The sequence below is a fragment of the Lepidochelys kempii genome, chromosome 2 (genome assembly GCF_965140265.1).
Source record: "Lepidochelys kempii isolate rLepKem1 chromosome 2, rLepKem1.hap2, whole genome shotgun sequence".
NCBI classification, from domain to species: domain Eukaryota; kingdom Metazoa; phylum Chordata; order Testudines; family Cheloniidae; genus Lepidochelys; species Lepidochelys kempii.
The window spans coordinates 142,114,699-142,134,805 of NC_133257.1; the positions used below are offsets into that span (position 1 = coordinate 142,114,699).

Consider the following 20,107-nt stretch of genomic DNA (forward strand, 5'->3'; position numbering starts at 1 on the left):
TACAGGTAAATCTCACCCACAGAGATGTCCCAATAAGCTTCTTTCACAGACTAGACTCCTTCCTAGTCTGGGCCCAATCCTTTTCAGACCAGCATTGTGGTTTATAGCTTGGGTACAGCAATCACTCACACCCCCATAGTTACCTGAAAGAAACTGGAACAAAGATCTGTATCTCTTTGGGGTGGAGAGGCCATCTCTTGAGCCAGCTGAAGACAAAATGGAGGGGTTGCCCAGGGCCTTTTATATTCTCTCTCTTGTGGGCGCAAACCCCTTTGTTCTTCTGTGCAAAATCACAGCAACAAGATGGAGTTTGTAGCCACCTGGGCAAATCACGTCCATGAAGGATTCAGCTTTTTGCAGGCTAACGCCATTGTTTACATGTTAGTTTGAACGTTCCCAGGAAAGCTCAGATGTGGACTGATGTCTCCCAAAGTCCATTGTCAGTTAAGTGTTTCTTGATTGGGCACTTACTCAGAATAGTCCTTTCTCAAGAAGCTGACCAAATGCTTCACTGAGGCTACTTAGAATCAAATACATTGAGATACAAGTACATAACAAATATTCATAACTTCAAATACAAAAATGATACACACATACGGATAGCATAATCATAACCAGCAAATTACAACCTTACCTTACTTGACCTCCTTTGTACAAGATTTGGTGCAACTATAAAACCTTGGTTGCAACAATGATCTATTCGGTCATAGAATCATAGAATCTCAAGGTTGGAAGGGACCTTAGGAGGTCATCTAGTCCAACCCCCTGCTCAAAGCAGGACCAATCCCCAATTTTTGCCCCAGATCCCTAAATGGCCCCCCTCAACGATTGAACTCACAACCCTGGGTTTAGCAGGTCAATGCTCAAACCACTGAGCTATCCGTCCCCCCATGTCATGTCACAGTTCATGTCAATAATGTCACACCCTCCTCCTGAACATACTGCCAGAGACTTGGACACTGTCCATGGCAGAGGCAGTACTTGTAAAATCCCTGTTTGTCTCTGGTTACACATCCTCCCAGTGCCTTTTAAACCCTATGATGTCATTCACAGGTGTTCTAGCAAGGTTTGGGGTTCCTGGTCCCTGGGTGCCTGAAACATGTTAGGGTGTAGTATTGCTAACAGAATGCAGATAGCAATATCTGTTAAACTGTAGGTGTCTTGGCATTTAGCCACTAATGCCATGAGGCAGTGTGCCTCAGTTTCCCCTTCCACACAGCAGCATAGGCCTGTTATGCTTTTGCTACTGTGCCAAGCTTCCAGCTTGTTTACAGGTATAAGCTGAAAAGCAACATGCTTGTGGGAATGTTTTGTCACCATCCTAGCATGTATATATGTTTTTTCCACAAATCAGGTATGTCACGCATCTTTAAAGGGTTTACCATTAGTATTAATTCCTTTGTCTTGGCCCCTAGATGAAGTAGCAAAAGACACAAGATTAACTGCAAATCTACGGCGGACAGTCTCTGTTCACACAATGTAGCTTGTTCAGTGTCTATTGCATTTCCCAGTTCCTTTGTGTACCATGGTAGGGGTTTAGACACAGAGTCTCCTGTCTCTTTGGAGAAGGCTCTCAAATCAGGCACGTGATTCAGGTCCTGTCAAGGAAAGGGTGCACTGCAACCATGCCTGCCCTCGGCCCCCTCCCTCTGGAATTTCTTTGGGTTGGACCCCACCCCCTTGTGAAGCTTCCCAAATGCAAAGTTTTTTCTGCTCCCAGCCTTGAAGAGACAGTGTTATCTTTCACAAGGATAGCAGGAATAACATTCTTTAATGGAGTGTTTTAGATTGGTAAAATCCCCTTGGTCACCCCACTCTCTGTTCCCAACAGGTCAGCTAGGAGGACTCACCCCTCCAGGAGATCTGACCCCCCAGTCTTTCCTTAAAACCTGATCCACAGTTGAGGGGTCTGGCATTTCAGATGCAGATTTTTCACCCTTCTCCTGGGGAAAAGCCTCCCTACAAAAGGTGAGCAGACCCTACTGTCCCCCCTCACCTTCTGTCGGGACTTCCGTCTCTGGGCTCCCCTCTAGGTCTCCCAAAAGGGAAGGTGACCCTGATCCCGCTGTGGGCTCACAGCTACTAGCTATAACAGACCCTTCACTGGCCAGCAAAATCCCCCTTGCCCTTTCCCTCAGGTTGGCTTGCTTCCAGCTACAGAGTCTTTGGGGCTGTTCCCACCGTAGCAGTCACCAGGACCCCAACTTCCATCTCTGGGATACATGTCTCTGTGTACCCCAGGGAAGGACCTGTCCCCTGCTGACCTGCAACTTCCTGGCAGTCAGCAGCTGGGAAGGTTTCCCTCTTACAAGGTGGAACATCTCCCTCCCCCAGGAGATGATTTCAGGACAGGAGCTGGCTTTGTCCAGCCCCTCCTGCAGGGACTTGCCTTGAGCCCCAGGGCTACAGGAACTGCTTTCGACTGCCCCTTCCCCCAAAGCTGCATTCTCCACGGCTACAGACCTTTGATGGAGCACTGCTCCATAGCACTTACAGAGCAGCTTTTCCTGGGTAAATCTCACTGTGCTTTACAATAGTGGGTAAGTATTAGATCCCCATTTTACTGCTGGGGAATGAAACATAGAGAGGGGGAATGGCTTCCGACATGCATCCGACGAAGTGGCTGTTCACCCACGAAAGCTCATGCTCCAATACGTCTGTTAGTCTATTAAGGTGCCACAGGGCTCTTTGCCGCTTTTACAGATCCAGACTAACACGGCTACCCCTCTGAAGCTTGGCTTCCCCAAGGTTGCATAAGTCAATAGGAAAACCACCAATGAAATCCAGGAGTCCTGACTCCCAATCCCCTGCCTCAGTCACTCCAGCAGGTCACACTCACTCTCAGAGCTAGGGACGCTGGGAATAGGGTCCTGCTTGCAACTGCCAGCTCTGGAAAGGATCTTTCCTTTAGGGGTTAGTATAGGGGCCTGGACACAGGGCTCCTGGACTCAATCCCTAGCTCTGTCACTGACTCCCAGTGCAACCCTGAGGCAGTGGCTACCCCTGCCCAGACCACAGTTTTCTATCAGTGCGGTTGGAGTTCCTCCCCTACAGCCCTTGGCTTGTCAGGCTTCAGGAATGTGCACAACGTACTAGGAGACCCTGAGACGGGAGGTGACTTGCCCGCTGTATGTCAGTGTTCTGGACCTCAGCTGCTTGCCTGAGTTTATCCATCCCTGGGCAATAAATCATAGTCTTGTTTTCACAGCCACTGTCAGTCTCCCGGTTTCTACACCCTGCCCTACTGGCAGGGAATTGTGCAGCTCCTTTTCCAGCCCTCCTTGGTGCGGGAGAGCAATGAATAGGGCCAGGAACAGACCAACGCTGAGCATCTGCCACCCAGCACTACGCCATCTAGAGCAAGTGAGTGGCAGGTAGCATTTCCTCAGAGGCTTCCCTGTTCTTCTTGGGGAGGAGCAGTAATGGGGGGGAATCTCCCCCCGTGAGACTAGATTTACTAACACAGCCCCCTGCAGCCCTTCACTCTGGGCCTGGGCAGCATGTTTCTTGCAGGGTGTTCTTCAGAGCCATCTCCAGCATGGTGAAAATAGCCCAGCACTAGGGCTCCCAGCCCTTCCCTTATAGGAGACTGTTCCCCAGGCTGAGTCTCTTGGGGGTCAGACCCTGCCAGCTGCTGAACACCCACAACTCCAATCAGTGGGAACTGAGGGGGCTCATGCCTCATATGATTTGGTCCTTGTGAAGTTTAGCTGGGGACGAGTTCCCAGGGCAAGCTCAGACTCCTTCCCGGGTTCTGGTCTTTCTCTAGCCAGGGAGTGTGTGTGGCCTTGGGTGGAGGAGGGAGCTGCTTGTCCAAACAGACTGAAAACCCCACGGCTCTCAAAGGATGAGACTCCCCCTGTGTCACAGTGCTCAGTGAGGAGGGGGAGCTTTGGGAGCAGCCTGTGCTGTGAGCTGCTGCCAGTGTGTGTAGATTGCCATCCCTGTGCCCCATGGTGGGGCGTGCAGTGAGGGGGAGGAGAGGTGGGGGCGGAGAAGACAGGCCTGTTAGTGAGAGGCTGCCTTGACCCCAAACTCACGGCTGCTCCCCACTCGGTTCCAGGATGAAGCAGATGCTGGGAAGAAGGCTCCAGAGCCAGTGGGAAGCAGCTACTGGCTTCCCCAAGAGGAGAGCGGCCCCTCTGTCCCCGCTGGTGGGGAAGCAGCTTGTGGCCAGGCCAAGTGGTGGACGTGCCTGGCGTTCTGGAGGAGGAAGACACCAGCTCCCAGAGCAGGCCCTGAGGCACCTTCGGGGCCAAAATGGAGGTGGCCCAGGGTGCAGCTCTGCAGGAGGGAGCCAGGACAGGGTGGGAGCCGGGCAAGGCAGCTCTGGGGCTTCCTCTCCAGGAAGCAGAGGAGCCAGGAGCCCAGTGCCAGGGCCCAGCAGGAGCCATGCCCCTGCCTGGCCCCTAAAGAGTCCCCACCCTGCCTAGGACAGGAGATGGACAACCCCTGCTCTAGCACCAGCAGCTCCACCTACTCCCAGGGGGCCAGCAGCACCTCCGAGGAGTGTGAGAGCCTTGAGGCTGGAGGCTCCCACAGTACTGGTGAGGGGAGACCCAAGGGAAAGGGAGAGTGACTGGGGCCGGGGGTAGGGGTGGGGGGCTAGTAACACCTTGTGCCCATTGGTTCGCCAAGGTGTCTGGTCTCAGCCACGCGAGCCCCGCTGACACCAGTGGGAGAGGCACAGCCACACCCTGCGCAGGGCATTCTGGGTGGAGTCGGGGGAGCTCCAGCCTCCCGGACCCCTAATGTTGATGGAGGGGGCTGACTCCCATGGGACCCTGAGCTGATGGGGCTGTGGGCGTTTCTGGGAGCGGCAGGGTGGGGCCTGCTCTGCCCTGGGGTTCCTTACAGAGGAGGGGGGCACATTATCCCTTCTCTCTCCATTTCACCCCGTCCTTCCCCTTGGCAGCAGCGGGAGTCACCCTCTCTCCTTCTCTGCCTGGTGCAGGGACCCGCAGTGTCCAGCTGGAGGACGAGGAGGAGGATGTGTCCCCAGAGGAAGCTGCCATCAGGGTCATCCAGCAGCATCTCCAGTGCAGAGCTGAGGTACAAAAATCCCCCAGCTGAGCTGGCGACAAGTCTGTCCTGCCCCTTGTTCCATCCCCACCCCCAGCAGGGGGGGTCTTGTCCCAGAGAAGCCATAACCCCCTAAAGGGGGGCACTTCTCCCATGTTATCTGGGACCCCCCAAGAGGGGGTGTTTGTCTCACACAGGCCAGGGCCTCCTCCCCCCCACAGACATTGTCCCAGTTACAAACACTGCCTTTGCAGGAAGACACTTGTGGATTCGGGAAGGGGGAGCTTTTCCTGTCCAGCCCCATGGAGGACCTGGGCCCTGGAACCAGTTTGGGTGAGGCAGGCAGGTCCCTATCTAACAGGCTCTCTCTTCCCCCAATCACACTCCTAGTGGGTGCAGGACAGGGCCAAGCAGCTCCGCTTCCTGCACGCTATCCCCACTCTGTGCTTCTCCGCACAAAAGCAGGGACAGGACACCCTGCGGCCGCACTGCTCCAAAGCGGCCCTCATGGGGAGCATTGCGGTGAGTGAGACCCCGTGTCCAGCCCCTGCAGGGAGGGAGCAGACATGGGACGAAGAGAGACCTCCCCTGGGCTTGGGAGGGGGTGGGGAGATGGTGGGGCTGGAGGGGGCAGCAGAGGACAGGGATTCCTGGGGCTGAGGATTGGGGAGCAGAGAAGTGGGAAATTCTGGTACTGAGCCAGAGCTGGCAGTGGGGGAATTGTAGGGCCGGAGGGGCAGCTGAGCCTGAGGGGAGGGAGGAATTGGGGCATCCCAGCTGGAGAGAGGGAGGGAGGGGAGTAAGTTCAATGGGTGGGAGGAATGGGGGGGGGGGGCAGCTGGATCGGCGGGAGGGGGATTACGCTGGCTGTGTCTGCAGTGCACTTTGGCCTCCTCCCTGGGAAGCCCCTGTGGGTCAGCGGGGCCTGAATCTCACCCGCTGTTTTGTCTCCTTTGGGTCTCCCAGGAGCTGATTGAAGACCTTCCCCTGGAGTCTGAGCCAAGCTCCATCCTCTCCAGCTCTATGGCCACGATTTGCCACCTCAGGTACCAGGACCCTCCCGTCCAGCTGCCCTAATCCAGGTGCTCTTCAGGCCTAGACCCCAGACTCACAGATCCTCCCCCTCTTAGGTCACCCCCAATAGTGACTGTTCTCATCCTCCGGCCAAGGGGGCGGAACGGTCCCTCTTTCCTGGCTGGATGGTTGATTTTACTCCAGTGATGTTACAGTGGCCTTAGGGAGAGGATCATTTGGGGGCGTATAACAGGAGCAGCAGGGTCCAGTGGTGAGATCAGGGGAACGAGCCCTATTCCAGCACTGCCACTGACTGGCTCTGTGACTTCAGCCAGGTCACTGTGCTCCTTGGCACCTTCGTTTCCATATTTGCTGGCCTGTGCCTATTTCCCTCATGTTTCATGTCCATGGTGGTACCAGCGTCACTCTGGTGCTTCAGAGTCTCATACAAGCTCCTCTCTCCTGCCAGCAAACTGAAGCAGCCTCTGGAGCTGGAGCTGGAATCAGGCCTCCTGCAAGCTGCCCTGTACAGCGTTTTTACCATGTGTCCAGGGAAGGACACCGCTCACTTCCGGGTAGGTCACCATCCTCCTTCTCTGTCCCAGCAGCAGGAGCAGCCTGTGGTCCCTGCTCCCTTGGTTTGATGGAGCTGCTGAGAATAGGGGAGGAGTGAGCAGAGCTGGGAACAGGCCCAGAGGTTAACAAAATGGCAGGGAAGACCCCTTCCCCCCAGAAGAGATAGTGTTACCCGTCTTTGGCAGATCCTCTCCTTCCCTCCTCATTCTGTGCTTTGCTGCCTGGACTCTGTCCGGGTGCCTCACTCCCATCCATTGCAGTTTGGATGTTCAATTCCCTGCTGGGTACCAGGCCCTGTACAGAGAACTGCTAAGGGCAAGGATTGAAGAGCCAGCTGACATCTGGCCCTGAACTCTTGCTAAGTGTCCCTGGGGAGATGTGAATGGGAGAGGCCAGGATGTGTCTTTAGGGTCTTGTCAGGGCTCCCCAAAGAATCCTCCTAATCATCCCCTGTCCGGTGTAACCACAGATCCCATGACTGATGGGTGCTCCCTCCTCTTGCAGGCTCTGCCCAAGGCCTATGCAGATAGCCTGGACATCATGCTGAGGAGCCTGCTGACGGAAATGCCCACCACGGACAAGCTGGAGCACCTCTTGGAGGTGAGCACAATGGCGGGGTCCGGGGGGAGTTTCTCCTTAACCCCATAGGAGGGCTGCAAAGGAGAGACTGGAAGAGTCACATTTCCATTGCATCCTCCCAGCTGGGACCCAGCGGGCCAGACTTTGCCAGAGCTGTCAGTGAAGTGCAATGTTGGGGCCCTTCTGCCTTTGGGGGGAAAGAGGGAAAGAGCTGGGACTGAAAGCCAGAGCTCTGCATAGTTCTGTTAAGCACTAACAGTGGGCACCAGGCCTGGCTGGGGACTGAGAGACTGAAAGTCCTGTGAGATCCAGGACATGGGCCTCTGAGAAAAGTCACTGGCTCCTTTCTAGGGGGACCCCGAGTACAGGAGGATCCTCAGGGAATCCGCTCTTCTGTCCTACGGACACTGCAATGCCCAGAGGGATTGTCCTCACAGCCACTCCCTCCATCCCACCAAAGCCTTTGCATCTGGGGAGGGGCCAGGACATGTGCCTTGATCCTGATGTGCTGTTCATGGAGCAGGGGTTCAGAAAGGATGGACCAGCCCCAAAACCGAACATCGTCCTAGTCTGGAGAGACAATGACAGCTTTTGCCCAGCAGGACCTGGGCAGTGCCCTGGGTGCAAGAACCCCTTTCAAAGTTCTGTGATCAGCCAGTCAGCTATTCCACCCTGAGCACAATGTCTCAGCCCCATTGGGAGGGGGAGAGGCTCGTTTGTAGAGCGTGTGCACCTGCCTCCTGACCCTCACCTGCCTCCTTCTCCCACAGAACGTCAATTTCCGGATGCACTCCAGAGAGAAGCAGAAGAAAGCCAGGGCCATACAGAGCAGCACTGCCCTGCTCCGATTCGCTACCTGCCTCCTGGGATTTGATGTAAGTGACCTTTGACCCCAGCATCCCGCACAGCCAGGGCTGGCCCTGACAGGCTGTTGGATGAGCAGCTGCAGGGGTTCTAGATTGAGAGGGCCCCTGTGGGGAGGCAGAGTCAGAGTCAAAACTGGGAATCAACTAGGCTTGAGTCAAGTTCCTCTTCTCCTGGCTAAGTGGTTCCCCCTGGGTCCATAGGGGACTGTGCTCCAGAGCCCACTGGCTGGCAGATTCGTGTCTGGCCTCTTGTTATTCTGGAGCAGCTGGGGAGCAAGTCCTCGTAGAGGGTGGTTGCCCTGGTCCCTTTGCTCCAAGCTCCCCTGGGGGCAAAGAGAATGAGATCTCTAGCTGTAGCTCCTCTCCCCCAGCCCCTCCTACAGATGGAGTGGGAGGAGAGAGACTCCTGGCCCAGGGCAGATGGAGAGCTGAAGGTAGAATGGTGATGGATTCCCCTCTCCTCCTCCTTCCATCAGAGCTCATCTGACTTCCCCAAGGTGGGCTACCTTGTGGCACAGCTGGGTCTGTATATCACTGACCCACCAGATGACATCAGCCGGCAAGCCAGGGGGGAATTTACTTACTCTGCCAGCTACTGCTGCAGAAGAGGGGTAAGAAACACAGCTGGGCAATGGGACCCTACAGAAACAAGCCCCTCGGAGACTAACTCCAGCTGGACATTGGGACTCCTATAGAACTAAGGCTTCTTGTTTTAGACCAACTGGAGCTGGGCAGAGGGACCCCAATAGAAACAAGGCCCCTCCTTTGAGACTCTCTCTGCTGGGTAATGGGAACCTAGAGAAAGAAGCCCCCTCCTCTGAGATGGACCCCAGCGTAGATGCTGATTATTTCTCTTCCCTGCTCCCTGAATCAGGGGGATGAGCGTGAAAGTGCCAGGGAAATTGGCTGTTTTATCTCCGAGCCCAGCTCTGTCCCCCACCCCAGGGAAATCAGCCCATCCATGGGGCTGCCAGCTGGTGAGGGGACAGGAATGGAGCTACTGAGACACATGGAGAGAAGTGAAGTCAGGGGCAGGAGCAGGGACCACAGGGGAAGGACACAAAGCCTGTAGGATGTCACCAGTTGGGTACCTAGGGCCAGATCCTGACTTCAGTGGAAGTGGGGGTTCCCAGAACACACAGACAGTAAGGGTCACTGTGATGAATGGAACAAACCCCCCTACTAAACCACCTGGTGGGGACCCTGCGATTCCATTGGGGCACGGATACTGCGAAGGCCCCAGCCAGTGAGCACCCAGCAGTGGGAACAGGAGACAGGCACTGAAAGCAGAATGGCAAACCTCACAAACCTGCGTGTCTTTCTCCCCAAGGGCTGAACATCAGAGATGCCAAGGAGCTGTGGTGCCGGGAGGGGCTCGAGATCACCAAGCGCCTTGGCTACAGGAATATGGCCAGGGTGGGGGAGGTAAGGACTCTCAGCTGGTGCATTGCAGCAGCTCAGGTGCCGAGCTGTGTCTCCCCCTGCAGTGGCTGTGTCCTGGATACAGGGCCAGAGACTACTCCTTATTTCCAGCTGACAGTGTTCAGCTGCAAGAGGCTGAGGATCCTGGGTTTGTGTGTGTTACATGGATCCATTGCTAAGTGGCATAAAAGGAATCCCCTGAGGGGGTTGAGTTAATGGAGGATTGTATCTCAAGGGATCTGGCTCTGCTCACTGCGGTGAATCCTGCTCCAGAAAGAGCTATGAGAGGCCCTAGTGCCTGTGACCTCTTACTGAAGGGGGTTCCCTGGGCCGTGGGTCCGCAAAGGTCCTCGTGGGGAATTAGCATTCTTGGCTGCAGCAGGACTCTGATGCTCCTGTGAGCCATTAGAGGGATTTGGAGCCTGATTCTGGGCAACTGCCAAGGGGTCTTGTGCTGTTGGTTTTAGGTCTTTGGAGAGATCTTCACAGAAGGCCGGAGAAGATCCTTCCTGCAGGCGGCACTGCTGGCCATCCACAACCCCAGCTACGTGTCAGCCAGGCTGGGCTGGTCCGAGCCTTCTCCATCATGGGGGAAGCCGGCCAGCTGATAGGGGATGAGATAACCAGGGAAGGATTGATCTAGCTTTGGGATGGGACCCAGGGCCTTTCAGCTCCAGGCCATGGAAAGTCACTGCTATCCCATCCCCATTTGCTGACCTGGGAGAAAGGAGACGAATGAATCATGGCAGGTGCTATTGTTAGGTGCCAGCTTGTTCCCTGAGCAGCTCAAAGCAGTTCAGACTCAGCTCTCTAGCAAGGCTTTTTCATAACCGGCATCACATCAACAGGACAAGCTGCCATTGCTCATGCTAGGGGCTGGAACTCCCCTAGTGATCTCTGCGAGCCTTTCTTGCCCCTCAGGGCCTCAGGCTGGTTCCTAGTGGTCTAGTGTCCATGTCATCCAAACCACCATCCAGAGCTGCCCCATCACAGGCAGCCTTGGAGGCCAAGGATTGAAAGGGCCAGGAAGACTAACCAGGCTGGGCTCAGGCACGTGGGCCAGGGAAAGCTCGCCCTGCTGCTGGCTGGGCTGGGCCTGCTCTGGGAAAACTGGAGGATTCAGTCAGCAGAGGCTGCCCATGTGGCCCATTCACCAGAGCTACCGTCCATGGCTTCACCATAAGGACTGGGGGGTCACTTGGGGAAAGGTGTCAACTTCCTCTCACCCAACTTCTCTGCTGCCAAAAGCCTCCCAGCCCCTCATCTGGAGAGGGAGGGTGTGGCTGAGAGGATTCTGGGGAGCTGAGCTGCTTCCCCGGGTGGGTTTGGAAGTAGAACACCTGTCACGGGGGGACTGAGAGGCATAGGGGAGGAGTTCACTCTGCAATGGTGGGAGTGGGGTTGGAGGTCACTAGAGAGGAGGCAAGACTTCATCTCAGGGGTTGGGTGGGAGAATCTGTCCCTCAGACGTGGGGAGGGGCTGGGTGGAAATTTTGTTGGCTCACACATCCAGCAACTCACTTTCCCTGCTGCAGGTACCGCTGTGTCTCACTGTACATGGCTGAGTGAAACCCTCTCCCTTCTGGGTGTGGAGGGCCCTTCCCTCTGCTCCTGAATCCCCTTTGTCTGGGGCATGAGGTTCTCCTCACCCTTCGTTTTCTTGTCCTTGTCCTCTCTGCCATCGCCCCTTCTCCCATGCGAAGCTCTCCCTGCCCAGCCTGCTGCAGAAGGGCCTGCATGTCAGGGCCAGGGCCCATGTTCCCCAGTGGAGCACAGAAAGCTTCACATTGGAGCAGGGGGAATGGCCAAGCTCTGCATCTGCAGCACTCCTAGACCTGGGGCTGCTGTGGCAGGGCCCCTCTGTCCCTCCCCCATGCCAAGGGGACACAGGAGAAATCTACCCTCAGGGAGCCAGAGCTAGAATGTCACCTCCCTCTCACCACCACGCTCATCCCAACCTTCCTGGGGCTAGGGCCGGGCCAGATACTGTCCCTGCCCCATGCCCAGAGGCCAGTTTAGGAAGCATCAGGCTGACAGGGCTGTGGGGATGGCCCAGCCCAGGGACAACAACAAATGAGAACATCCGTAGAACCAGGGTTTATCATCAATAAACACTGCAGTCTGGGGGTGGTGGCATGATGTGGTCACTGCTCAGATGTTCCCATGGCCCGTGTCACCCATGAGTTAGTGAATGTCTGACCCATCCCCCACCCAGGGTCCAATCCACCCACATGGTATCTAAACCCTTCCCAGCCAGGAATGAAACTCCCCACAAGCACTCTGGGGCAGGGAAGGGTCCTCCCCATCTGACAGGTGGGGCCTCAGACACAGAGCAAGGGCTGTGGTCCTGGGCCTCACAATCCTGGGTGTAGATCTGGGAACTGGACTGGGTCCCAGGCTAGTGCCTTCCTGCCAGGGGCAGCTTCACTTTCTGCCCTTTATTCTCCCCTCCTGCTAGGGGGTCTCTTGAGTGTGAAATGAACAGGAGCTAGGAATGGTGAGGAGCTCCTGGCACCTAGCCAGGGTGGGAGCTCCCCTTGGCCTGGATCACAGCCCAGGGACAGAGACATCTTTGTCATCCTGCTGTCCTTCTTTTATTCCTAGGAAGAGAGTCCCCAGATGAGGATGCGTGGGACTTGAACCCAGGTCTCTAGGGCTCCAGGTGGGCAGTGCCTGGGAGTACCCACAAGTCATCTGGGCAACAAGGCAGACCCCTGCCCTGATGCTGAGACAGTGCCCATCTTGTTCCTGGTTCCTGCCTGCGTACACCGCCCTGCCCTGCCTCCCTTCCAGTTCCTGGCTATTGACTCTGTCTTCACCCTTGGCTCTGGTCTCTCACTGCTGATCTTGGCGTGACCCTTGCCTCTCGATGTGGGCTACCAACTCTGGCTCAGCATTGTTAGTCCCCTACTCTAGCCTCACTCCAGCCCCACCACTGACCTGCTCCAGCCTTGCCTCCTCCTCCTGATCCTCCCCAAGCCCTCGGACTCTGACTACCTGGCTTCGACCTTCTTCCTGTATCTGGACTCTGGCTTGGTATCGACTTGGCTTATCTTTGGACTCTGACCACCCAGCTTCAAACTCTGGCCTGCACCTGGACTCTGGCTCCGGTTCTGATTCTGGTTTGTCTACAGACTCTGATCTCGGTTTTGACCCAGTGTGTCCCTGGATCGTGATTCTAGCACCATTCTTAGCCTAGGCACAATCCTATGCCTAGCTACGACCTAAGCTCCAAGCACTAGACGTAATTATCGGAGGCAGCATGTGATACCTGGTGGTGCAACTGTTTTCAGAAAAGCAGGCTTCCCGGAAGTAAGTGGCCCGTACACAAAAGGGGACACGTCACACCAAGTGTGAACCATGGCCTCGCTATCTGAGCCTGTGGTGCCCCTACCAGAGTGGTTCAATGGAGATGACTGAAAATGTAGGGGTTTCCTTAACCAGCCTCCGCCCCTGGACCCACTCCACCATTCTTGGCTCTGACGGCCGACATTCCTGATAAATACCAGGATTATGTGGACATCTTTGAAAGAAAGGTGGACATATTGCCTCTGCACTGAGACTATGACTGCCCTATAGACCTACAACCTTGGCCGAAAGTTGCCTTTGGCCGTATTTACGCAATGTCCGAACCAGAACTAGTGGCTCTCCTGTGTACAGCCATGAAAACCGGTCCAAAAGGTTTATTCACTAGTAAGCATTTCCTACAGGTGCCCCAGCTGACTCTACCCCTCTGTGTAGATTACCAGCGCCTGAACAAAGTGACAGTTTGGAACCATTACCCCCTGCTCTTAATCCCAGGATTGTTGGATCACATGAAATCTGCACAGGTATTCATCAAACTAGACCTCCAAGGACTCACAATCTAACCCTCATTTGGGTGCGGGACAAATGGAAGACAGATTTCAAAACACGTTATGGACACTTTAACTGTCTGGTAATGCCATTGGGACTGACTAATGGTCCCATGACCTTGCAACACTTCATCAGTGATGTATGTGGGGACATTCTGGATCAATACATTGTTATCTATTTAGATGACATACTTCTCTTTTTGGAGAACTCCGAGCAGCATGTGCCCCACAACAGACCCCAGAGAGGTTGTGGCAGCATGGTCTCTATACAAAATTGGAAAAGCGAACCTTCAGCCAACTCTCCACAGAGTTTTTGGGGTATGTCTTCTACCCAGAAGGAGTTAAGATTGATCCAGATAAGGTGGAAGTCATTCCCAACTGGGAGGAAGCTTGAAGTACTCAAGAAGAGCAGTGCTTCCTAGGCTTCCCCAGTTTTACTGCTGCTTTGGCCCAGGCTTCTCAGAGTGAATAACCGACATGATAGCTCTCCTTCACAAGACTGCCACATTTGTTTGGTCTCTCAAGGCCCAACAAGCCCTCAAACAGCTCAAAATTGCCTTCACCGCTTGCACCTATTCTGGCACGCCCCAATCCAATTGGCGCATTCATCATGGAAGTTGACACATCTAAAATAACAATCAGGGCCATGCTCGCTCAGCACCTACTGGGCAACTCCCATCTTTTCATGTGCTGTATATTTATACCTGCCTACTGTTTTTTTTTTTTTCATTCCATTCATCTGATGAAGTGGGTTCTAGCCCATGAGCACTTATGCCCAAATAAATTTGTTAGTCTCTAAGGTGCCACAAGGACTCCTCATCGTTTTTGCTGATACAGAGTAACACGGCTACCCCTCTGAAACCTGCACCTCTGTGCATTCCGCTCCTGGAGGCTCACCCCACAGACCAAAACTAGGAGATCATTGATAATTAGTTGCTTCTGATTAAATCCTCATTTGAAGACTGGTGTCAGTAGCTGAAGGGGACTTGATACCCAGCACAAGTTTTGTACTGATCACAAAAGGCTCCAGTATCTGCACAAAGCCAAAGTACTGAATCATAGACAATTCAGCTAGACCTTATTCTTCTCCTGCTTCAATTTCAAGATTACTTAACTTCCCACCCGGAACTAAGAATGGCCAGGCCGACACCCCATCCCCTAATGCAGAATATAACCAAGAAAAGAGAGAGCTAGTCAGAAACAGCCCTTCATCCTCAAGCCCTACAATGTGCTTAACACTACCATACCTCAAGCTCTAATCATTCTAATTTAAAAAGCCTCCTGGGATCACCCACTGGCCAGGGAATGGGGGATCCCTCTGGACAATCAGGAGCTGAGAATGAGAAACAACATTCCCTGTTGGACACGATAACATTTACTGAGGACCACCTGTATGTTCTGCCAGGATGTCCCCAGTTGAAGGTTCTACATCTGAACTGGGACAGCTCCCTAGCAGGGCACTTTAGGTGCCTCAAAACCTCCTGCCTAACTTCCTGCTTCATTTGGTGGTGCCAGATGTGGGCTGAAATTCAGACTGATGTTGACTCATGTGACTTCTGCACTTGCACCAAGGCACCACACACCAAATATCTTGGCACCTCATGCCTCTGGAGACCCTGCCCCAACCATGGGCAGCCAGTGCCATGGATTTCATTGCAGAACTCCCTGAATCAAATGGCCGCACGGTGGAACTGACTATCATAGAACAACTGACCAAGATGGCACGCTCCATCCCCGAAACCATGTACCTTTGGCTGAGAGGACAGATCAGCTCCAAATTTGCAAACCAAAATGCCAACAACACCTTTTTATGCTAGCTATAGATTTCCCCCTAATTTCATCCCACACTACCAATGGCCTCTCCGAACTTCAAGGCTAGCGACTTGGTTCAACGAATCCATCACATTCAAGAACCAAGTGGGCACCTCAAGAACACTAGGAAGGACTTCAAATAATATGTGGCCTGCCAATGACAGAACGGGCCAGTCTTTTCAGAAGGGAAACTATTTGCTGAAGGGAGGTACTGAGCCCTTGGCACTCACCGAATTCCTAAGCCCCATGTGTAGCAGCAGTTCCTGCCTCATCCCCCTTCCTTGACCTTCTGATCCCATCTCCTCTCCTGGCTGTAGTGGAGCAAACTCTGGGTTCCTTCCCCTGTGGCACAATCCATGCCCAGAGTGTCCGAGCCCCATGAAGTCAATGGCACTATCCTCTCCTCAATGGCACTATCCTGGGGAGGGGAGGACACTACTACCCCCCATTTTACAGATAGGCAATGAAGGCAATAAAGTAACCTCTCCAGGTCACACCTACAAACATGGGGTAGATCTGGGAACTGGACTGGGTTCTATTCTAGTGCCCTCCCCACTGGGGCAGATTCACTTCCTGCCCTTCATTCACCCCTCCCCTCTTGGCCTTTCTTCGATGGGTCTCTGAACAGGAAATGAGCAGGAGCTTCCTCCCCTCTCTGTCTTCCAGGCTCTGGGATCTGGTCTTGCCTCCTACATCAGTGCAGCCTGCAGCTGGCCCAACTTGGGGTGCAATGACCTCAACCTGTCAAACCAAGAAGTGCTGGCTCTCAGTGATGCTTAGATGGAAAACCACACCCCCTTCATGGAGGTAGGAACCACTCACTCATCTGGGTGATTGTGGCTCTTGGGACAAAGATCAGGCTGAGAGCATCCCTTATCTCTGGATCCCAGCCCTGGGACTGAGACGTTGTTCTCATTGTACTGTGTTGATTTTATTCCTAGGAAAAGCATCCCCAAAGGAGGTGTAAGAAACTTCACTCTATTGCCTGCAAGAAGCTTCAGCCACCTATACAGGTAGAGGTCACTGTCTTTCATACAATGTTACCATTGCACCCACCCCCACCATTAGATACTTTTCCTATGGGAATCTCACTAGAGCAGGGGGGAAATCTCTTCTTCTCTTAGAATGTGTCTGCTCAGTTAATCCACCCTCATTTTAGCTGCTTTGTTTATCTGAGATTAGCGGTATCTTTTGAAAACCCTTAGTGTGAGGGGGTGGGGTGGAGCAGGGGAGACTGAAGCTCCAGCAAATTCCCCTGAAGAACACCACCCTGTCTTTCTGAGGTCAGGCTAGGGTTCACCGTCCATTGTGGCGGTGAAGACTGGATGGGAGCTGCTGGATTGGCCTTGATATGCCATGTCCTTGTGTGGATGAGGGACCTACATCACAGAAATGGCCAGGAATGGGCTGAACAACCTACATTGATAAGCAAGTGAAACCCTGGCCACATATAGACACGACGGTCATTGATAGGGATTGAACCAGGGTCCTTCAGAATAAGCCCCTCTCACTCAAGCTAAAGGGGTCACTCTAGGAGCCTAGGAGAGCTACCAGGTGAGTCTTCATCCTTCAGGATAGGTTGTAGATCCTTAATAATGCGTTGGAGGGGTTTTAGTTGGGGGCTGAAGGTGACGGCTAATGGCGTTCTGTTATTTTCTTTGTTAGGCCTGTCCTGTAGTAGGAGACTTCTGGGAACTCTTCTGGCTCTATCAATCTGTTTCTTCACTTCCGCAGGTGGGTATTGTAGTTGTAAGAATGCTTGATAGAGCTCTTGTAGGTGTTTGTCTCTGTCTGAGGGGTTGGAGCAAATGCAGTTGTATCGCAGAGCTTGGCTGTAGACGATGGATCGTGTGATGTGGTCAGGGTGAAAGCTGGAGGCATGTAGATAGGAATAGCGGTCAGTAGGTTTCCGGTATAGGGTGGTGTTTATGTGACCATTGTTTATTAGCACTGTAGTGTCCAGGAAGTGGATCTCTTGTGTGGACTGGACCAGGCTGAGGTTGATGGTGGGATGGAAATTGTTGAAATCATGGTGGAATTCCTCAAGGGCTTCTTTTCCATGGGTCCAGATGATGAAGATGTCATCAATATAGCGCAAGTAGAGTAGGGGCGTTAGGTGACGAGAGCTGAGGAAGCGTTGTTCTAAGTCAGCCATAAAAATGTTGGCATACTGTGGGGCCATGCATGTACGCATAGCAGTGCCGCTGATCTGAAGGTATACATTGTCCCCAAATGTAAAATAGTTATGGGTAAGGACAAAGTTACAAAGTTCAGCCACCAGGTTAGCCGTGACATTATCGGGGATAGTGTTCTTGACGGCTTGTAGTCCATCTTTGTGTGGAATGTTGGTGTAGAGGGCTTCTACATCCATAGTGGCCAGGATGGTGTTATCAGGAAGATCACCGATGGATTGTAGTTTCCTCAGGAAGTCAGTGGTGTCTCGAAGGTAGCTGGGAGTGCTGGTAGCGTAGGGCCTGAGGAGGGAGTCTACATAGCCAGACAATCCTGCTGTCTGGGTGCCAATGCCTGAGATGATGGGGCGCCCAGGATTTCCAGGTTTATGGATCTTGGGTAGTAGATAGAATATCCCAGGTCGGGGTTCCAGGGGTGTGTCTGTGCGGATTTGATCTTGTGCTTTTTCAGGGAGTTTCTTGAGCAAATGCTGTAGTTTCTTTTGGTAACTCTCAGTGGGATCAGAGGGTAATGGCTTGTAGAAAGTGGTGTTGGAGAGCTGCCGAGCAGCCTCTTGTTCATATTCCCATCTATTCATGATGACAACAGCACCTCCTTTGTCAGCCTTTTTGATTATGATGTCAGAATTGTTTCTGAGGCTGTGGATGGCATTGTGTTCCGCACGGCTGAGGTTATGGGGCAAGTGATGCTGCTTTTCCACAATTTCAGCCCGTGCACGTCGGCGGAAGCACTCTATGTAGAAGTCCAGTCTGCTGTTTCGACCTTCAGACTGGACTTCTACATAGAGTGCTTCCGCCGACGTGCACGGGCTGAAATTGTGGAAAAGCAGCATCACTTAATCACTTTAGTGCCACCAAATACTCATTTTCTTTTTGCGAATACAGACTAACACGGCTGTTACTCTGAAACCTTACCCAGGCAGAACTCTGTGGGCTGGACTGTACCCTGTGTGTGCAATTCCACTGGCAGTGGAGATGCACAAGTAGTTAGCTTTGGAGAGAGCATCAGTCAAAACCTGATACCTTTGAGAGGCTTGGGTGGAAGGTGCTAGAGTGAGGTGACACTAACTCATGACCCCTCCCAGGCTCTCCGAAGTTCATCACTATTAGATGCTAAGTGACTGGCTGCAAGGTCACACACAACATCAATAACAGAAGCAGAAGCCAGTCCCAGTACGAATTACCAATCCAGCTCCACTCACTAGACCCTGCTCCTTTCCAGAGCCACAGAACCCAGGAGCCCCAACTCTCAGACCTGTGCCTTGCATCACGAGGCCAAACCTCCTCCCGTTAAGGGAGCTATAGACAGGACCATCTGTAGAGACCCCCTCTACTTTCCCACTGTCAGCGTTTCCATGGGTGAGAAGTGCATGAGCAGAGATCTCCCCTGTGGAAATCCTGGGGGCTGCACACTTGGGCTTCACAAGGAAGGCCTCCGGCAGCCAGTGAGAAGATTTTTCATCTCTAACAAAGGGTTTCTGTTCTCCCAGATCAGCAGCCACGTAGCAGAATGCAAAAGAGCCGCGTGGAGCTGGGCTAGAGGAGTCCCAGGAGTCACCATGTGGCTGTGCAGCAGGTGCAGTGCCTGCCATAGCCATGGGCCAAACCCTGCACTCCGGACAATCCAGGCTCAGTTTCCCTTGATTGCGAAGGGCACTTCGGCTTGGGGACTCGGTCGCTGGTGCCCCTAGACAGAGAACTAAGATGTTTTCATGAGGCTACTTAGTGGTACATGCAGCTCCATCCAGACAAGTGGCGAATGGACGTGAAAGAGCGAGGCTAGGACCTCGGCGGAGCTCTGCACTCAAGCATCCACAGCCAGGAGACAGACGATGGGAAGCTCGCTAAGATGGCTGACCACAGCACTGAGAAAACATAGTTGTGCAGCTAGTTCATTAGAATTAAATAGGAACTAAATATCGAAGGCCTTTCCCTGCCCAATAAAGTGTTAAAAATGTGTCTCTTGACAATCTCTCCAATCTTTACAATGTTCCGGTATAATTTAAGGCAGGGGGTGGGGAATTTCTAAATGTAATACTTCATGCTTCTAAAATGACCTGTTAGGTTCAATCTCTAAGCACCTAATTCTACAGCTTGAGCTGAACCGAACAAATGCCTTGGGTGGTAGCAGAAGTCAGCTCCCGTCCTCTCTGTGGACTAGCCTCCAGGGAGGCATTCAGTACATCAGGTCATATAGCAGCCTGAGGTTCCCCTTGCAGAGCTGCCTGTTGGCACTGCCCTTGTCGGGGAGCACATCAGGGTACTGTGGACTGGGCAGGAGAGATGCCTCCAAACCTGCACAGCCTGAGGATCCAAAGAGCTCTGTCCCAGATCCCACAGCTTCCTCAGAGCAACTGAGGAGTCAGACAGCACCTGGACTCTCCCTCTCTCTGTGCCCGAGCAGCACAGAAGAAGCTGTTTATAGGCATGTCAAGTGCCATCTCCCGTGACACTCACCTGTGGATCCCTGATGTATTTGAAGAGTCCAGGCTGAAGGCAACACACTCCTCTGGGCTCTGGGAAGCAGGAGGACTTGTGCTGCAATAAATCTTCCTGTGCACCTGCTGAGCAAGCAACCTCTTTGCTCCGCTTGCTGGTTTCCAGCCCCCAGGAAGTACCGAGGGGTAAGGAGACAGTGATACAAAAGTGGGTGTGGGAAGAAGCAGAGCTAAAGGGTAACAGACAGCCATGCTATAGTGTCCCCTCTAGATTCACTCCAACAACCACCTCATGCCTTCCCATTGTTGAGACAGGTTCCCCCACTACAAAG

At 53.4% G+C, this 20,107-nt stretch overlaps 1 protein-coding gene and 1 long non-coding RNA gene across 2 annotated transcripts; both read left to right on the top strand.

The window, feature by feature from the left end:
* Positions 1 to 4,441: 4,441 nt before the first annotated feature.
* LOC140906137 (maestro heat-like repeat-containing protein family member 7) lies at positions 4,442 to 9,476 on the top strand. The gene is made up of 8 exons (XM_073329641.1): positions 4,442 to 4,547; positions 4,916 to 5,052; positions 5,989 to 6,068; positions 6,506 to 6,611; positions 7,117 to 7,212; positions 7,962 to 8,066; positions 8,534 to 8,668; positions 9,388 to 9,476. The coding sequence occupies exons 1-8, from the start codon at positions 4,442 to 4,444 to the stop codon at positions 9,391 to 9,393; spliced, it is 771 nt and encodes a 256-aa protein (XP_073185742.1). The 3' UTR covers positions 9,394 to 9,476.
* Positions 9,477 to 12,087: 2,611 nt separating this feature from the next.
* On the top strand, positions 12,088 to 19,344 carry LOC140907119 (uncharacterized). The gene is made up of 4 exons (XR_012157382.1): positions 12,088 to 15,952; positions 16,087 to 16,158; positions 16,811 to 16,879; positions 18,828 to 19,344. It is a non-coding gene; the product is annotated as an uncharacterized lncRNA (long non-coding RNA).
* The last annotated feature ends 763 nt before the right edge of the window (positions 19,345 to 20,107 follow it).

What these genes read in the sequence shown, in the direction of transcription:
- LOC140906137 (XM_073329641.1), top strand. Translation starts at nt 4,442, where the DNA reads ATGGACAACCCCTGCTCTAGCACCAGCAGCTCCACCTACTCCCAGGGG. An exon ending in TGGAGGCTCCCACAGTACTG is followed by an intron (nt 4,548 to 4,915) that starts GTGAGGGGAGAC and finishes TCCCCTTGGCAG; the next exon opens with CAGCGGGAGTCACCCTCTCT. An exon ending in AGGACACCGCTCACTTCCGG is followed by an intron (nt 6,612 to 7,116) that starts GTAGGTCACCAT and finishes CTCCTCTTGCAG; the next exon opens with GCTCTGCCCAAGGCCTATGC.